Below are 18,906 nucleotides of genomic sequence, written 5' to 3' on the forward strand. Positions count from 1 at the left end.
GGTTTCTTGATGATTTCTGTTCCTCAAAAGGCCTCTAGGGATATTTTTTTTTCTGATTAGCCTGCAAGGGAATAAAACCTGTTATGACTGCTAGGCTAAGTTTTGTTTTAAAAGCGAAAGCAACAGAAGTAAAAAATAACAGCTGTAAGAGAGTGTTAGCACTTTAAGCTCTGTGGAAGGCTTGTAACAGTGGACTTTTCATTAAGTCCGGTGTCCCAACAGCTTTTGTTTTTTCCTCCTGTTATTTCCTAAAACCTTCTTATTAAGTCAATATTTTTGGTGTGGGCAATTGAGCAAGTATGGTGTAGTTTTCTGATTGACTTTAATATTTGTTTTCTCTGAAGGCCTGTTCTGATGACCAGTACCTACCAGTCTGTTACCCACTGTTCCCAGATACCCGTTTCTGGGCTGTGTAACGGGTAACGTGCTCAGCCTGGACAGGGTTGTCTCTGTACATTGCTCTGTAGTGCATTCTCCAAAGACAGAGCTGAAAGCAATTCTGGAAACTAAATGAGTCTCGTCATGGCATTTAGATTCTGCCTGACAAGGGAGTGCATGGAGTCTTTAGTATGCCCAAACCACAAGTCAACCCTGAATGTCAGCAGTATATGAAAGTTTTTGCTGTGAACAATGGAACCAGTGCATATATCTTTAATGTAAAAAGAAATGTCTTGAATTTCACCCTGACTCAAGTTAATTGTGTTGCATAAAAGGGGAAAAAAGGGCTGTAGCTCTTGAGGAAGTCCTTCCCAGTTTCTGTTCTGTGGGGCAGCAGTGCACCCTTATACTGAGGCAATGTACAGTAGAAGGTCATCTTTAGAATAAGCTTATTTTCTGGGTGCTCTGGGACAGAAGATATGCCCCTTCTCTGTTCTGTGTTTATTTACATCTTAGTAACAACTAAAGATGGTTGTCTTTCTTGTTTGTGCTGTCCAAGATTACCTCACTCCTGTGTCTGATCAACTGAAATTGGTTCTTGCTTGTCTGTTTTTGCTGCAGACAGAGGACTATCTGAAACGGAAAATCCGGTCCCGGCCAGAGAGATCAGAGCTGGTTAGGATGCACATTCTGGAAGGTATGGCACATGCTAAACAGGAAAACATCAGCCAGAAACTTTATTGTAACTACTTATTTAACTGCTTTCTATTTTGCTGCTGACCCCGACGTCTTTCTTTCAATTAGAAGCAGGCAGACGATCATGCCTGTTGCATGATTTCTTGGGAGGGATTCAACTCTGCTTGCATGGACATTCTCAGAAGAATCTGTTATGTGAATTCAAAATTGTGCAGTTTTGGGTAGCTGAGAGCAATGGCATGGAATGACTGTGATTGTTCTTCTACTAAGGGAAGACATTGTATCCAAGAGGGAGCGAGGCAGATTTGATCTAATTAGTAAGCACCTCAGTTTCAGAGAGGGAGTACTGTGCGGCTGCTGACTACCACATCTTTGGACTCAACTGAAAGGGAAAAGATGAAGGAGAATTGGATGACAGCAGTTTGAGAACAGTGAATTTGTCCTCTTCTAGACTTACAAGGACTACTGTAGTTATCTTTATAATGAAACTACACATAATATCTTTGAAGAGCTTAGTTATCTATTGTTATCTGCAAATATTTTTCTGTACAGTTATCTACTGTTAGCTGCAGTTACCTTTCTGAATAGAGGTAAAGTACTGCTGAAGTGCATAAGTTGACCATTGCTGGATTGATGCCATTTTATTTACTTTCCCCTGAACAGAGACCTCAGCTGAACCCTCCTTGCAAGCTAAGCAGCTGAAGCTAAAGAGAGCCAGACTGGCAGATGACCTCAATGAGAAGATAGCGCAGAGGCCAGGTCCCATGGAGCTGGTGGAGAAGAACATCTTGCCTGTGGAATCGAGCCTGAAGGAAGCCATTATAGGTAAGGCCCGAGGAGGATCTATGTTGAGGGCATTTCCCACAGGTGGCTGTGGTTTGTTATCAGTTCACCTGCCTGTCTAAGGGAGCGCAGTCCCATGGTTGCTCTTGTTTTGCTGTGTCAGAATCACAGACACTCATCCCCAAGGATTCTAAAAAGCAGAACTCCCTCTGTCCCAGATAGACATTAAATTATAGGGAGTATTCACATCCCAGAATAATGTGAAAGCAATTGCATACCCTAAAGACTTGAAAGACTGTTGAAGATTGCATTCCCTAGATTCTCTCCTTAAAAATCTCTCTCATGATAACATGTCAGCAACCTTGGTCAGGGAGAACCCACTGACTTACTCAGATCAGGGAGAGGAGACAGAATATAAACAGGTGTGATGAAACAAAAGCTGTCTGTGAACTTAAAAACTTCAGACGATTCAACTCCTTTAAAAATAAACCAGAACAGATGTAAATCATGCCAGTGCCATTCCAAGGGCTGAAAGGAATGCTGAGGAATAGCCTTCCCACTGCCTCAGCAGTGCTTTGCCCGTCTCCCCAGACTGAGCGATCTGTGTATGTCTGTGGTTATTCATCCCCTCAAACATGCACAGCTACTTTAAAGACAAATGGGACGCAACTGTGAGCAGGATGGAGTATTTTTCATGAAAAAGGAAAAGGACAGTGTTGTGGGAGAGCCTGCCTTCACTATTGCACAAGAAGTGGTTGAGGAAGAGGAAAAATGAACTTGTGAACTGGACCATTAGAGATGTGGCTTCCTTTTGACTTTGACATCTCTTTGGATTTCTGTTGCTTTTATGTTAGGTGCAAATTATAGTATTTTCCTGCTTACCAGGATTAGTTTGAGATAATGTAGTCTAAACAACATTAGTGCATTATGGATGTACACTCAAGTGAACTTCATCTACTGGACATGTAGATAGACAGAAATGCTACTAGCGGTCAGGGCCACCACTTAATCCATAGCCCTTGTTGCTTGTAAAACTAGAGGACAATTTGGGATTGTGTGTTGAAGAGGCTTTCTACCTTCCACCACATAGAATGAACACCAAAGAAACCATCACTCAACCTTATACTGTCTAACCTTCTTCTTTGTTGACAAATCGTAGTCAAATAAGCCGTGCCACATATCTGGGTTTGGGCAGAGTTAAGTAGCTCTTTTCTTCCTGAGATCTTCTAGGAAGAAGATCTTTCTGATCTTGTCTGGCTAAGAAGCAAGGGAAATGGTTCACCCTAGTCTGCATCGTTTTATTCTGCTGATAGCAGAGATGAATGTGAACACTCTAAACGGATCCGGTTTGGGCTCTGTTCTCTCATTTTTACTTGGTGCTTTAAGCACAACTCAGACATAACTCTCTCCATGCCTTCATTATCTTTGTGAAACATCTAGTGTCAAGTCAAATAATTTTTTATTCCACTTTAAAGACCACAGTTGATGTTTGTGTTTCTAGTTGGACAGGTGAACTACCCAAAGGTTGCAGACAATTCCTCCTTTGATGAGGACAGCAGTGATGCCCTCTCCCCAGAGCAGCCAGCCAGCCATGAGTCTCAGGGGTCTGTCCCATCGCCGATGGACTCCCGGATTTGTGAGCCTCTCCCTAGCACCACTGGCACATCACTAGCTCAGGTGAGAATGTGGTGGCCTCCTGCAGTGCCCTGGAGCTTCACAGCTACTGCTGATTTGTGGCAGAGGATCCAAAAAAGGGAGACTGAGGGATCCTTGAAGAGTATAGTCTGTGAGATTTCACACGGGGTCTGTGTGTTGTTGGTGAAGTCCTCTGTTCATTCAGAAGCTCCTGTAGTGGTGCCGTGTGGGGAAGGGGCGTAATCATTACTTGGTGATACAGCCTGTGTTGGTGTGCGACTGATTCTGGCAGGCAAAGCTGGGAGATACCCATGAGGGGTCTTGATTCCTTTTCTGCCCTAAGAAGTTGTGCTGCTTCTCAGGGGCAACTGAAGCAGTGGGTTAAAGGAGTCTAATTAATGACTTGAAACCTACGCTGCTTTCCTGTAAGCACTTGCTGCTCTCTTCCTGCACTCACTTAAACTGTTTCCCTCCTCATATGTGTATTCATTATGCTGTTTTCTGTCCCTGCAGGGTACATCCCAATTGCAGATTAGCGCAGACTCCAGTGAAACACTTTTCCTACCTGAACAGCCACCCCCGCCTCTACCACCTCCACCTCTTCTGCCTCCTAGTCTTACCAATGGAGCGGCTCTTACTGCTGCCAAGCCCCCACCAACACTCATTAAGGTACTATTTTGGCTGGTTTCTTCATTGTTGAAGGAAGATAAGATGGTTACTCTGAAGAAGGTTTGGAGTTGGGAGTATTGTGTTAACAGATGCAAAGGAAGGAAAACTTATTTCTCACTACTGTTTTCCTCTGACTCTAGTTGTAACATATTTAATAGTTTTTTCTGTTCCATGACATATTTACCTTCTGTAAAATGGGTCCTGGATACAAAATGTTTTGAAACAGTTGACATTATCCATAATTAGGGTCAGTGTGTCTGCACTGGATGAGCAAGTGACCTGGTGTGCTGGGAAAGATGACCTGTGTTATGGTGCAGCGTAAGCTGCTGTGGGTGCTGTGACTATACTGTTGCCTGAGTAAGACAAGCATGGAAAGACCCTGAGGTCAATTCTGGAGAATTTTGAAATGAAAATCCCAGTGTGCGTTCTGGTTTACATGGGGTGTTATCTTATTTCAGTGTTTTCATTCTTATTTGCTTCCTCCTTTTCTTCCAAATAGCAAAGCCAGCCCAAGTCTGCTAGTGAGAAATCTCAGCGCAGTAAAAAAGCCAAGGAGTTGAAGCCGAAAGTCAAGAAACTTAAATATCATCAGTATATTCCCCCGGACCAAAAGCAGGACAAGGGAGCTCCTCCCATGGATTCATCCTATGCCAAAATACTGCAGCAGCAGCAGCTCTTTCTCCAGCTTCAGATCCTCAGCCAGCAGCAGCAGCAGCACTACAACTATCAGACCATCCTGCCAGCTCCACCAAAGTATGGGTCCTAAATGGCAGCTCTCTCCTAGGGAGCATTTGCTTCCCCAGTACTGTTGTTAGAGACATTGTGCTCTGGGTGTGTGGTGTGGCAGTTGGGTGTGTAACGCACTCGATCTCGTTACGTTACAGTGAGCCACAAAAAGGGCTGGTGTCAGATGAATCGGACAAAAGCAGCTGAAGTGAGTTGGTTGGCAGGGTAAGGGGCAGGGATATAGTCAAAGGCACTGGTGTGCTTTAGTGTCTAGGGTGGCACTAATGACCCAGATGTTTCTGAACATGGTTGTTGACACCGAGGGCCTCCGGTGCCTTTCCACCTTGGTTTTGATGCCTTTGTTTTTTCTTTCCCTGCAGGCCTCCAGGAGAGCAGCAGAGTGGTGCCAGCGCCCCTGCTGTACGCAATCTCTCTGCCACAGTCAGCAGCACATCCTCAGTATCCTCGGGTTCCAGTGGACTCATGCGACAAAACAGTAATGCTGCAGTGGGCAAGCCTGGCCCTCTCCCTGCCAACCTAGATGAGATGAAGGTAAATGTCCTGTGAAGCTGCACAGACCTTTTTTTTGCCATTGTCAGTGGAGAGGGCAGTACTGAACAACGTTGCTGCCCCAAAGCAGGGCTGAGGAGTTAGTCATGACAGTTGGCGTTGCTACCCTGCAGTCTGTACCTGAGGGACAGGTTGTTGGCCTGCAGGAGGGTCAGTTTAGTCCTTTGCCCCATGGTTATGGTAGCTGTTAATAGAGAATGTATGTTCTCTTAATGTTGCTCTCTTTTTTTCCCTGTATCAGGTAGCAGAGCTGAAGCAAGAGCTGAAGTTGAGGGCCTTACCTGTCTCGGGCACAAAGACGGGTCTGATTGAGCGTCTCAGAGCTTATCAAGAGCAGAACGGTGCAGCCAGCCAAACAACCCCCACTCCCAAGCCCAACACAGCAGCTGTTATCCCAAAAGCTGCCGAAGTGGTGGTAGCCTTCCCAGCTGCCAGGCTGAGCACAGGGCCAGCCTTGGTCACCACTGGCATTGCACCAGCAGAAGTAGTTGTGGCCACAGTCACCGGTGGTGGCGTGATGAAGTTTGGCAGCACAGGCTCGACTCCTCCTGTCTCTCCAACTCCTTCTGAGCGCTCGCAAATGAGCACAGGGGACGAGAACTCGGCCACCGGAGACACCTTTGGAGAGATGGTGACTTCACCCCTGACCCAGCTCACCTTGCAGGCGTCTCCAGTGCAGTTCCTGGTGAAGGAAGAAAGCTCCAAGTCTGCCTCCTGCAGCATAAATGTGGCACCCAGGTCGGAGCGGTGCAGCACTGGTAACAGCAGAGATGCAGAAGTTAGGGACAAGGACCAGATGCTGCAGGAGAAGGACAAGCAGATCGAGGAACTCACTCGCATGCTGAAGCAGAAGCAGCAGCTGGTTGAGATGCTTAGACTACAGCTAGAGCAGGAGAAGCGCTCTCAGCAGTCCCTACCGGCCCCAGTGGCTGCAGGAGAAGGAACAGCCGTTGCCTCCAACCCAGTAGCGTTAGGCACCCAGGTCAAAAGTGAAAACGGTTTCCTGAGCTGCCAGTTTGCAAATCAATCCAGTGGCCAAACAGACCAATTCAGCCCTGCACCAACAGCTAGCCAAATGGACACTTCGAATCCAAGCCCAGTGCCAAAGAAAGCCGTGATGGTGAAGCAGGAGGTGCCAGCCGCGGAAGCAGAGCCGCCGTGCCAGTCCCACAGCCCGCGGCTTTTCCTTGGCCAGCAAGGGAGCGCCCTGAGCGACCTCATCAAGGGCACCCCTCCCCCCACCCTCATCACCGACTCCACAGGGACCCACATCGTCCTCACCGTGACCAAGCAGAGCACCGAGAGGCAGGGCCTCTCGCCCCAGGGGAAGGCAGGGAGTAGCTGCCCGGCCTTGCAGGTAGGCAAGGGTTAGATCACATCCCTGCTGCAGGCAGTTGGGTTCCTCTCTCTCCCTCTTCCCACTCCTGTGGTTCAGGTTGCCACAGGATGACTTAACGTGGTGGAAATTCAATGCAGTAAATACTAAAATGGCTGAGTTGCTTGCTGCGATGGCTGGTAGATCGTGGCTTTGTAAAACAGAGCAGCGTAAGCAGATCTTCAGCAAAAAGACTGGAATTTGACAATGAGGAACTGTGTACAGCAATGCATGATTGACTGTGTGCATCACAGGCTGTTCAGCATTCTTCCAAACACATGCTTCTGCTTTTTGTCGGGCAGGATCTCAGGCTTGGAGGACAGGGGTTTGTTGCCACATTTCACTACTTTTTGAAACAACAATTATGCCTCCAGTATTAAAAAAAGCAGGGTTTATTTCATCTCTTGTCCTTTATTAGAGAGATTGTAGTCTGAGTGATAGATAGGTCACCTTGTCTACCAAGAGCTGAAATCAGAACCTGGAAGCAGACTTTTTGCTTTTTGACTGCTCTTTGTTTTAACATGTGTCAGTATTTCAGTGTTAATGGAGTCTTTCATCAGAGATGATCTACTATTCCTCTGTTGGCATCAGCTCAGCACTTAACAGAAGTGTTCTGAGTATTTCTTCCAGGAAGGCATAAATACGCCCAGGTTTCATGACATAAGTCAAACCCTGGCATCTTCCATGGCATCAGAGAAGATTTCCATTCTCTGCTGCTACATTTCTTGCATGTTCTGCAGAGCAAGTGGCAGTGTCTGCCATTAGGGACGAGCACTGAGCAGGCTGCATTTGCTGTGTAGCAGGTGAGATGCCAGTCAGCTGTCTATCAGCATCCAGTGTCACGCTTGATACCCCAGGGTATCTCACCTGAACTCCAGCCAGTGCTCCAGAAGGGCACAGGTCCCGTGTCAGGTCTACCAGCCCTCAAGAGATGTCATGGATAGCCCAGGGATTTAGACTGGTACAGCCTCCTCTTTTAGGACTCTGAATCCCATCCCTGTTTAATTTCTCTGCTTGGTGAAACAGAACGATTGACTGAATTTCCTAAAGAATAAAGAGTGGGGAAGAACAAACTTCATAAATCCTTTAAGAAACACAAGCCTTGCTCTGTGTTGTGTCTGGGGACTAACTTCTCACGGATGCCCTTTTCTTTCCAGAGAGTACAATCATCACCCTCTAAAACTTCCAGCCAACCTCCGTGTCAGCTACCTGCAAGCACCCCTCAGCAGCCCACGCAGCAGCAGAAGCAGCAGCCCATGCCGCAGCAGAAGCAGCAGCAGCAGCCCCTGCAGCAGCAGCCACCCAGAGGACTAAACCAATCTGTCAGAAAGGTAGCTCGCTGCCTGCTCACTTTTCTTCCTTGTTTTCCTTTGCCTGCTGCTGGGATTTGTAGCAGCAGTGGGAAGGGGACACACATGCACAATCCTGGTCAGAGACCATCAACACAGCAACTGAAATCTCACAGCAGCTTCTGCCACAGCTTCCAGCTGCGTGGAGTGTTTGGTTTCTCAGCTTGAATGCGGCAGCAGGAGGGGTGCCTGGCCATTGCCTCTCCATTCCCCTGCCTCCTGCTGCACTAGCTGTGATGGAGAGCGCATCAAGCGTGAGGTTTCAGGAGCTCTAGGTGTCCATGAGGTCTTCCCCTGTGGGCTCGCTTGGAAGTGATGTGAAGGCTCTGTAGCAAAGAGCTCTGGGCTAAACCCCGACAATTTACCAGCTTCTGCCCTTTGGGCCCACATCGGGGCAGAATACCAGCTGGTGTTTTAAACAAGCATTCTCTAACAATTAAAAACAATGAGAAGCCAGAGTGGGCAGCCTTGGTTTTCAGTGGTGTCCCCGATTCTTGGAGTGCTACTCAACTGAAAAGGTGGTTACTGCGTGGGGAGAGAGTGTGGTGGCAGCGTGTCTGCTACTGAAGGTGGTGTATGAGCTCTGAGAGGGGCAAAAGGATGTGACCTTTTGCCCTCTGGTACTAATGAACATGTTGTGATTTCCGTTCTTGTGCCTTGAGCGTACCTGTCAGCCATCTCTGTGTGAAGTGAAATGATGGGTCAGGAAAGAGAGCACCTCTGGCTTTACTGCTTCTCCAGGCGATGGCTGTAACGAGGCTCTGCTCTGCATCTCCTCCCTTTCTAGCCCACGTCAGGGATGACTTAGCTCTCTCTCTAACCTGTAATTAAGATAAGATACAGAAAGATGATGAAGAGTTTTTAGAGCTTGGAGATCCCTCTGAGTCAGATCCCGGAAAGGATATGAAGACAAGAATCATTTCTAGTGTAGTCGGAGTGGGTTGTCCACTTTGTAAAAGGTCAGTACCTTGGTTTGCTTTGGGACCTTTGAGGAAATGCAGAAGGTAAAATGAAGGCACCTTTTCCCTCAGACTCCTTGACCTTCTGTGCTGCGGAGGCATCTGTAGTGACTCTCGTAATTAATCCTTTTGCCTCCCTGTAGGATCACAAGCCAGGTCTGCAGGTGGTCACAGGGCAGCTGCCCCACACCATATTGTCTTTCTTAGCACCTCCAAACTTGCAGCCCTTCTTCCCCAATTGTTTCCACAAACGATCCTTGAAAACTGGTGCTCCTGGCAAAGCCAGCCCACGCAGTGTGTCCAAAAAGGTACCCTCCCAGCACATCCCAGTGGCCTGTGCCACAGTGCCAGTTTCCATCCCCTCTCAGGAAGAGAGGAGACCCCAGAGCAGCTCTGACGGCTGGGGCCTGGTGTCGCTCCTTTACCTGCAGGTCACAGAACAGACGAACAGCTTTCCAGGGAAAACAGGATGGGGAAGAACATCAACACGTACAAGTGTTAGAACTGGCATTCAGCTACTGCCCGGGGATCACTGCTCCAGGGCAGCAAGCTTCGGTGTGGATCATGCACAATTGCTGAAGAGGGCAAAGACCTGATCCACGTTTTAATTTTTCTTATGGGCAGTTGTGTGCTGATTCATCTGGTAAAGCTGAGTCACTAGCACCACTTCCTGCAACACTTGGGGTTTCCTTTGGAGGTCTCTGGTGCTGCCGAGTGCTCTGGTGCTCTCCGCCCACCATCAGGCTGTGAAACTTGGTGCTAGGGAAGCGTGGTTGTGTCCCCAAAACAGACACTGCAGAGGGAGGTGGGTAAAAGATAGGTCCTGGATAATTGCGCAGAGTAGGCTGAACACAACAAGGGAAGTGCCCTCTCTCGCCGAAGAGCTAGAGGAATCCCCCACTTGGACAGATGAGGCTCTCCCCATCCAGGAGCAGCCCGGGGGCGGTTTGTGGTGTGGTTGCTTTAGCGTTAGAAAAATCAGCAAAAGATTTCCAGCTGTGAGTTGGAGGGGAAATCTGTCTTCCTCCCCTGCAGCCGGGGCAGAGTGCACAGTGTACGCAGAAGCAGCCAGGCTGCTGGGAGCGGAGCACTGCAGACCTCTGTGCAGCGCGCACCGAGGTGGGGTGACGGTCTCTCAAAGCAGCTGTGAGACAGGAGTTGATGTGGACTTTCCCGTGATCGCCCCTTCTGCCTTCATTCTAAACAGCCCTCATCGCAGCCCGGCTCTCCTGCTGCCCCTTCCCCATCCCAGATGGACCTGGAGCAGCAAAAGCATACATCGCTTTTTGGAACTCCTCCACCTCCTCTCCCTGTTCCCTCGGTCCCCATGAAAGAGCCACCAGGCTATGAAGAGGCCATGAAGCAACAGCCAAAGGCCCAGGTGAGAGCAGTTCTTCTCCATGGTTTCCTTGGAGAGCAGGTGAAAAGTTTTCATTGTAAATCTGTTTAGATTCCTGATCTGGGCCAGTAACAGAGAATGGAGACACATTTGCACCTTCCTAGCTGAATTCCTTATGGAGGGTTTGGGGCAGACTCTAAACCACGGGTAGAGATCCCAAATCGCTCACTGCCTGGTGAGTGTTAGTACAGCAGCTGCAGGCTGTCCCTTCCCATCCGGTAACAGCCTGGGGTTATGGAGGGTTCTGGTACCCGTGCCTCCGAATGCTCATTCTTGCTAGATAACAGCTCCATCCTTGGGGTGAGGGAGCAGCCAAGGGTGGAAGCTCCCCTGGTAAATAGGAAGCTAATCCTGCACTCGCTCTCCCCAGGAGAACGGCTGTTCCAGCCAGCAGATGGACGACCTGTTTGACATTCTCATCGAAAGCGGAGGTAAGGAGACAAAGCCAGCGTTTCTCATAGTCTTTGGGTTTGAGCCTGGGGATTGTAGAGCACTGAGGGGAGAGTCTGCCATGGCCGAGATCTGTGCTTCTGTGTCCCTGCCAGTGCCTTTAGCATTGGCAGTGGTCATTGAGGCACTGAGGGAGATGTCAGTCAGGTATTAGAATCATAGAATCATAGAATCTTCATGGTTGGAAAGGACCTTTGAGATCATCAAGTCCAACCACGCACACACACAGAGCGACAAAAAAAAAAACCCACCCAAAAAAAACCCAACCTACAATCTCTGCCACTAGAGCATGCCCTGAAGTGCCAAATCTACACGTTTCTTAAACACCTCTAGGGATGGTGACTCAGCCACCTCCCTGGGCAGGCTGTTCCAGTGACCTGACCACTCTCTCAGTAAAGTAATTCTTCCTAATATCTAATCTAAACCTCCCCTGCCGCAAATGATGCAAATGATGTAATATGATGCAAAGCTTCTTGGTGGCTCTGCTGCATCAGCTCTGGGCACGTCTCTTCTGCGCTACTGGACAGAGCTTGAATTCCCCAGAGGCGGGCTGAAAACTCCGCATAGCAAGCCATGCGTGGGCACAGGATGGGCTTCCTTATCCCAGTTGGTGGTCAGTGGTGGCTCAGTCTGGGGGGTCCCTGGTGCCCTGGTGGGTGGGAGAGACCCTTCTGGTGTTCAGCCAACCTTCTCACCCCGGCCTGCCTGTTTGTTTTCTGTACAGAGATTTCTGCTGACTTCAAGGATCAGTCGTCCCCAGCTGGGAAAGAACCACCCGTGGCCCCAGCCTGCTCCCCACCGCCCAGCAGCCACCAATCCTCAGAGCTGGCGGTGCCAGTGTCCTTGGGGCAGCCTGTGCCCGTGGGCCGGCTGGAGGACTTCCTGGAGAGCAGCACCGGCCTCCCACTGCTGACAGCAGGCCACGATGGGCCGGAGCCCCTGTCCCTGATTGATGACCTCCACAGTGAGATGCTGAGCAGCTCGGCCATCCTGGACCACCCGCCTTCACCTATGGACACCTCGGAATTGCACTTTGCTCACGAGCCGTCCGGGGGCATAGCCCTGGATCTGGCTGAGGCTAACTTGGACAGCATGGACTGGCTGGAGCTGCCAGGGGGGCCTGTCATGAGCCTGGCTCCCCTTAGCACTGCGGCTCCCAGCCTCTTTTCCACAGACTTCCTTGATGGACACGATCTGCAGCTGCACTGGGATTCTTGCTTGTAACTCTGTGAGCAGAGACTGAAGGGAATGGGAGTGGGAGGGCACGGGCATGTGGGGGAAGAGGCCAGTCAACCAAAAAAAAAAGGAAACGAGCTCCTAGTATTTGTACTCCTCCCCCAAGAGTGTCCTTCCTGCACGAAGCCGGCAGTGGTGGCAAAGGCAAACACGCTGCTTGAGCAGGCAGCGGGCCAGGCCAGGGAGAACGGCTCCTGGGGGGAAGGAAGAGGCCACAGGATCTCTGGGGCTGGTGGCCTCCTGCCCCCTCAGTGCAGCCTCACCCAGCTCAGGTGTGAGAACGGAGCCGGCAGCGTCTCCTCCTCCCAGCAGGAGCCGCGATGGCAGCGCATGGGTCACGGTGCTGCCGGGCACGCGTTCCCTCACGCCTGGCAGCAGGAGATAGCATGACTGGGCCTGAGCTGTTTCCAGAAGCAGCACCCCACACTTTGCTGGGATTGGCAAATAAACGGGGTTGTGCTCCCCCCTCCCAGCACCTTTGGTTTAACGGTTGCAGAAGGGGATTCTACCTCCGGAGAAGGACACAAAGGCAGGAGCGCTGGCTGGGGGCCCGGAACAGCTGCCCTCTGCCCCCACCTGCCGTCTGTCGGGGAGGGTCTGGTCTGCTGCAGGGCTGTGAGGAGCTGGGCAGAACAGGCACCTTTTCCAAGCGTAGCCAAAGGGAACAAGGGTTCCCCACCAACCTGGTAACATTTAAGCTGGTTTCCCAAATATTGCTGAGCTTGGCAGAGGGCAAGTTGCCTGCTTGCTTCACTCACTTTGGGCTGCAAAACAGATTTTTAAGGTGCTAAAAAATCCAGGTTCCTTTTCTGTTAAAAATCTATCCTTTGCTGCCCCACACCTCTGGCTGGGCCTAGAGTCTGGCCTTCAGGCACACCCCCTCTCGTCACCCCAGCGTCCCCAGCACCTGCGACACCCCCACCCCCCCCGGTGAGCAGGGCAGTCAGCCTTTTGGGCTGTCCTGGGGCGCGGGCAAGGGGCACAGCGAGCAACAAGCAACATATCATTAGGGGCCATGTGCAATCTGTCTCCTGCCGTCAGCTGTGCTGGTGCCTCCCTGCAGCAGGTGCCCCTGTGGAAAGAAGCAGCTGGGGCTGTCAGAGCTGACAGGCCAAGGGAGGGGAAGCCGCACTGCAAACCGGGCTGGGGGTGGCACAACGCAGGCCCTTGCTCGGTGGTGTGACCGTGAGGGCCCTGTTCTGGGGAGACGGGGGAGCCTGAAAGCAAGCAATGGGCAGTACCCACAGCCCCTCCCCCCAGAGCCATGGCAATGCTGTTCCTTGTGCGGGGTTTTGCGTTGGAGACGCAGGCCTGTGGCTCACTCTCGTGTGCTGTTACTCCTGTCACACTTAAATTCCTGTGTGTGTTAGTAGGAACTCGCCACCATATTTACCAGGTGAGACATAGCCCAGCTGTGCCCCACGCGGCTGCCTCGCTGCACGGCCACCCCTGCTTCGGCCCTCAGCTGGGTCCGGGCTGCCGGGCTGAGGGAGGCAGCGGCTTTGGAAACCAAACGGCCTGAAGTGCTGACCCTGCTGAGGCAATGGCAGGATGAACTGCCATCCTGTTAACAGCTCCTCAAGGATGCTGTTCCCCCTTTCCCAGTGCTGCCGGCTGGGGAGGGTGGGCACGTGCTGCTCCCCTGCCCCGTCGGTACCCGGCGCTCTTCTCAGGGGGAGGCCTCGCTGCGGGGCTGCGGGTACCTCTGCTCCACGGCAGGGCAGGGGAACGCCAGCCCCCACGGCGACGTGCTGGCAGCCACTGAACTGGCAGCCGGGTGGGGTCACGCCCGTTCTGCAGCTGGGAGAAACTCCTGCTTTCCTGAGCCCTATTTGCTTAACTGCACGGGGAGCCACTTTCTTAATCATTTGCAGGGGGAGCCTGCTGGCAGCTTCCTTCCTTTCTGCCCCCCTTCCCAGTTGTAAGCAGGTCAGAGCCTCTTATCTGCCACCCTCAGTGTCCGGGTTGGAGAGGACATCCCCCCATTCCCCGCCCCCCCGCCTGCTTTCTGTTGCCCAAGCTACAGGGTCATGTCCTAAAAATCAGAGTAACTGGGACTGGTGGACGTTCCCTTCACCTCCCTGAGCCCTCCCTCGCTTCCCTCCTGGTGCAGCCCTGCTCCATTTTGGTGGTTGTGGCAGGCACGCTAGGAGCAGCTTTGGCTCCCCCCAGGGCAGCTGCCCAGCCGTGGGACCAGGTGGGCACAGGGGGCAAGAGGTTTCTTAGGAGGAAAGCATGTGGGGGTTGGGAGGATCTCTCAAATGCTAAGGGAAAAAAAAGGTTGAGGCTGCCTGTTTGTCAAGCAAAATCAGCTGCTTTTAGCCCACAGTGAGCAGTAGCCCCCCCCCCCAAACCAGCTGTGTGATGTCTTTTGTACAAATAATTGCAAAGCTGCAACCAGTAAATAAAGAATGAAATTATCGAAGTGCAATGAGCTCCTAGAGGAAGGTGGGAGCACTCCACCTGCAGTCCTGGCCTGCCCCATCCCTGGTTCCTCGCCCTGGGCCAGGCACCCCGGTCTTTGTTGGCAGAGAGCTGCCCATCCCTGTTACTGATTTAGCCCTTCCCCGGGGGCTGCTGGTGAAAGGCTGAGCTCACAGCTGCTCCCTTCCACCTTCAGTGGTGAAACTTCGTAGGAATTTAATTAACATTGAATTTGCCCAATGTACTTGAAATTGGCGGATGGGCTCAAGAGCCCTCAGGGAGCCCAGACAATACAGAACCACGAGCCTGTCACCTCCTGAGAGCCCAGCTAACCCTGAGCCCCTCTGCACAAGGGGCTTGGGCCAGGAGAGCGAGTGAGAACCCTGTGCCCGGGGACAGAGGGTGCCTCATCCCAGGAAATATTAGAAAGTCATTTCCCCAAGCAGTGCCCAGAGCAGGCTTGCCCAGATCTCTGCTTTCTTACTATTATTTGTTTGAATAATAGTTCAATAGTTCTTTGTTGGAAGAGGTATTCCCCGGATGTACATTTTTGCACCCCTTGGGAAAAAACAAAGTCTGATGTTCTGCCTCTACCTTGAATGTAATCCTGAATCTTTCTGCTGTAACCACTACTTGTTTGTAACGTGTATTTGACTAGCACGCACTCTCCCTTCCACTATGCAGCAAACGGCGAGGGCTGATCAGCACCGTCTGAGACAGATGGTGTTGGGGCATCGGATCCAGAGTGAGTATTCAACTGGAAAAGGATAAAAGTGACAAGTTATCGGGGGAGAGAATGGACCTTTAAATTGAATTATTTTTTCAGTTACAAATATTTGAAAAAAAAAAGTATCCATTTTATTAAAAAAATTTCAAACAGCCACATGCTCAAAAACTTCTCTGCTATGCTGGCGGGAGGGCTCGGGGCCACTCTGCCTTTTCCAGCTAAAGGTGGGTGATCCCTCTGCGTCTTTCTCAAACCTGAAAAAAAAAAAGCAGCTTGAGTGGTGGTGCCTCATCCTTCTCAGCTGCAGGGAGATTCCCTCTGTGGATGGAAATTACCCACCCTGCAAGCAGAAGTAGGTCTTAGAGCAGGAGAAGCCCGGGCAGCTTTTACAGCCTCCCCCAGCTCAGCAGGCTGGTCGGGACCCCAGCTGTTACGGTGGTGAGGTGACACTCCAGCTTTCCTCAGCCAGATGCCAAACTGGAATTGCTTTGACTGAAAACGCTCATTTTCACCTCAGTAAGTATGCTGCAGCTTCCACCCTCCCGTGGGCTTGGGCTTCTGCACAGAGTCCTCCCTGGGCCTGTGCCCTGTTACCGTCCTACTTTGCGTAAGAGACTCCACCTGCTTTTTCTGGAGAAGCTTTTTAATCTGCAGACAACACTGTTGTCCGCCACCACCCAGCCCTGTTTTCTGCCAGCCCCTCTCCCTTTGCTTGGGGCCCTCCCCTCGCAGGGTCCCTAAATCCCTTCATTTTGAGTAGTTCCTGTTGGTCAGGGCCTCCTGGGGCTCTGCTGGGCTTCAGGGAGGGCTGATGGCAGAGGGGGCCAGGCACAACTGCTCCTGCCCCAGCCACTGCCCGCCCTCGTGGCCTGGTCCGAGGCAAGGCCAGCGTGAGGAGCCTCCGTGGTGCCAGCGCAGGCTGAGCGGAGACCTGAGCCTGATGCTGGCAGGAGCCAGCGCAGAAACAGGGTCATAATTATCACTTGGCAGAAATTAAGGACTAAATCTAGTCCTGGCCCTGTCAAAAAAACAAAGCCAAAGCCCAGCACTCTCCCAAGATGCAGTTTATTTACAAACCCACCAGATAAAGGAAAGTAAGAATCTAGTGTCATTTCATGAGTAGTTTGTGCTCACAGACAAGCGCTTTCAGTAGAAAGTCACAGACTCCATATCCAGAGCCACCACCACAAAGCAGCAATTCTCCGCTCCCGACCTGCGTCCCCGCTGCCACCGCAGGGCCAGGAGGACGAGTTAAGTCTCCCTGAGCCAGCTCCAACCTGAACCCCGTCCTGAGCTACAACGGTGCCAAAATATACACAGTAATTTACAGCTTTTTGGTTAACAGTAAAAATAATCTCAAGACTAAAATGACAGCATGAAACATTCTTGTTTAAGGGAGAGGCGGTTTTTGTCTGCTCCCAGAGGAGACAAGGCCCATCCCCGAAGGCTGTTACAGTGGTAACAGGCCGGTGCAGTCGGGCACCTCTTGTCAACACCCCACACACCAGTGCCGGGGAGGTGGGACGAGGCTGATGCCGGTTCCCCCATCCCAGCCCTGGCTCCAGGTCAGAGGAACTTGCCCAAGCGCTTCAGGGTTTGCCAGCCCTCTCCCAGACAGAGGCGAGCCCTTGGCTGGCACAGGGGGATGTCCTACCCCCGCTCCCCTACAGTGACGAGTCCCTCACCAGCCCCACTTGCACCCGCAGTGCCACCAGCCCTCATGGACCAAAGCCACCCCACAAGGGTTGACTCTTCCCCACAGCTACGGCAGGGGACACGCTCACGCACCCAGGCAGCTGCTGGCCCACAGGGCAGCACGCGAGGGGCTGCGGGCCAGGCTGCTCCCCCCAGCACCGGGGGGGAGGCAGGGCTGAGGCAAGCAGAAGATGAGGTGGCAGAGCTGGGCAAGGCTGGGAGGGGGCACTCGGTTTTTTTGTGGCCAGAACACACTTGTCCCTTTGCAGCATCACCCTCAACCATCACCTCCCTGGGGTCTGCAGCCTCTCTCACTGCTGCCGTCTGTCCCAAGTGGCCTGGCAACCCCCCGAGGGGGATTCTGTCACAGATACAAGTGGGTGGGGTGGGGGAGGGCAGGGGGTGAGACACGATGGGGGTGGGGGAGAGGAGTGTGCGCCATTGAGAAGGTTCCCCAGGATGGGGCAGGGTGGGGGTCACCCATCAATGTCCCAGCTGAAGAGATGGTGCTTCACGAGCATGTCCTGCACCCCTTCCTTCAGTGGCTTCTTCTCCTTCTCCTGCAGGACGACACAGAGACCCTGGGTCAGTGCACCGCACCCAGAAACGGGGAGGTTGCGTCTGCGGGCAGAGCCCCAGCACGTCGAGGTCTCCAGCCCTCTGCGCTTCCCACCTCGGCGCAGCTGAACCAGGGAGAGGCCCTGCGGTTTGGAGAGCACCGGGGAAGGGAGGGGCCCGCCATTTCCCTCTGCCCCAGCTGGGCAGGGGCAGGCGGCACCCTCTGCCAGCACTGCCACACGGCTCCCTGCGCAGCTTGCCCGGGCAGGGAAAGCGGCCCCATCCACAGCCTCTGGAGCCAGCGCAGGAGGAGGCAGAGGATGGGCCGGAGCACAAAGCTGGGAAAGGGAGGTGGTAAGTGAAGCCCGTGGCTGAAAGAATGAGAGATGCCACCTACTCACCTCCCTCTTTATTGGCAGCTCCCAGTCCTGAGAAAGGCTGAAGGCAAATTTGCAGAGGACTCTGCAATGGAAGAGAATGACGGTAACACACACGCCGCACACCCACCCAGATCACACCCCCAGCCTGTGCCCACAACTGCCGTCCCCAGGCACACAATTCCACCAGCTCCTCCGCCTGCCCTGGCATGCCACTAAGCTTACGAGGATGGAAATCCTTGTTGGTGTTGAAAGGGCAGCACCAGCCACTCATCCCTTGTTTCCCCCTCCTCTTTGGGCTTCGCATCCTGCCAGGCCCAGGCTGGAAAGAGAAACTTGAAGATGTGACTCAAGTGCAACCCCTACAGAGCCTGACACAGCAGCGCAGGGAGGCACGGGCAGCCCCAGGCTCTGCGAGACCGCAGACAGCCGTGGCTGAGGACCGCACGCAGCTGGCAATGGGGGGCTGCGAGTCCTCTCCAGAAAGCAGACTCCCGCCAGCAGCACCTCAAAGTTTCTGCACCCCTCTCTCTCTGCACCCCTCTCTCTCTCCCTCTCCCTGAAGTGAGAGAGCTGACCTGACCCCATGCACAAGTACAGCATGGGGATGGCACGCAGAGCACCATCGCTGGACCTGGCTCTAAACAGGGGCTGCAGGCACAGCCTCGACACAGCCCTGGGACAGAGATGCAGAGCTCAGACCTCCTGGTAACAGCCCCATCCGTCCTTCGGGCTCAGGGTAAACTCCTGCGTGGGGGTCTCCTCCGGCTCCTGCAGCAGGGAGGGAGCTGAGGCCCTCTACAGGAAACTGGCTGGGAGAAATATGGCATGAGCCACTGCTCCTGTTCCCCACGAACCCGGGCCCAGCCATGAACCGGCCCCACTTGGTCCTTCGGCTGT

The 18,906-nt window shown here is 52.5% G+C and overlaps 2 protein-coding genes across 4 annotated transcripts in view; one reads left to right on the plus strand and one right to left on the minus strand.

Moving 5' to 3' along the window:
• MRTFA (myocardin related transcription factor A) overlaps positions 1–15,530 on the plus strand; it is a 100,361-nt gene extending 84,831 nt beyond the window's left edge. For both annotated transcript variants that reach the window (XM_074578236.1, XM_074578231.1), the window contains 11 exons: positions 1,000–1,075; positions 1,738–1,899; positions 3,359–3,534; positions 4,006–4,161; positions 4,661–4,914; positions 5,268–5,439; positions 5,699–6,814; positions 7,990–8,163; positions 10,348–10,521; positions 10,910–10,970; positions 11,714–15,530. In XM_074578236.1, coding sequence (XP_074434337.1) covers positions 1,000–1,075; positions 1,738–1,899; positions 3,359–3,534; positions 4,006–4,161; positions 4,661–4,914; positions 5,268–5,439; positions 5,699–6,814; positions 7,990–8,163; positions 10,348–10,521; positions 10,910–10,970; positions 11,714–12,213 — 3,021 coding nt within the window. In that variant the 3' untranslated portion in view covers positions 12,214–15,530. The remainder of the gene's footprint in view (positions 1–999; positions 1,076–1,737; positions 1,900–3,358; positions 3,535–4,005; positions 4,162–4,660; positions 4,915–5,267; positions 5,440–5,698; positions 6,815–7,989; positions 8,164–10,347; positions 10,522–10,909; positions 10,971–11,713) is intronic.
• Positions 15,531–16,425: 895 nt separating this feature from the next.
• Positions 16,426–18,906, minus strand: part of SGSM3 (small G protein signaling modulator 3) — a 31,523-nt gene continuing 29,042 nt past the window's right edge. For both annotated transcript variants that reach the window (XM_074578246.1, XM_074578257.1), the window contains exons 21-22: positions 18,031–18,091; positions 16,426–17,631 (exon numbers count right to left, since the gene is read on the minus strand). In XM_074578246.1, coding sequence (XP_074434347.1) covers positions 17,548–17,631; positions 18,031–18,091 — 145 coding nt within the window. In that variant the 3' untranslated portion in view covers positions 16,426–17,547. The remainder of the gene's footprint in view (positions 17,632–18,030; positions 18,092–18,906) is intronic.

This window comes from Larus michahellis, chromosome 1 (genome assembly GCF_964199755.1).
Source record: "Larus michahellis chromosome 1, bLarMic1.1, whole genome shotgun sequence".
Classification (NCBI taxonomy): domain Eukaryota; kingdom Metazoa; phylum Chordata; class Aves; order Charadriiformes; family Laridae; genus Larus; species Larus michahellis.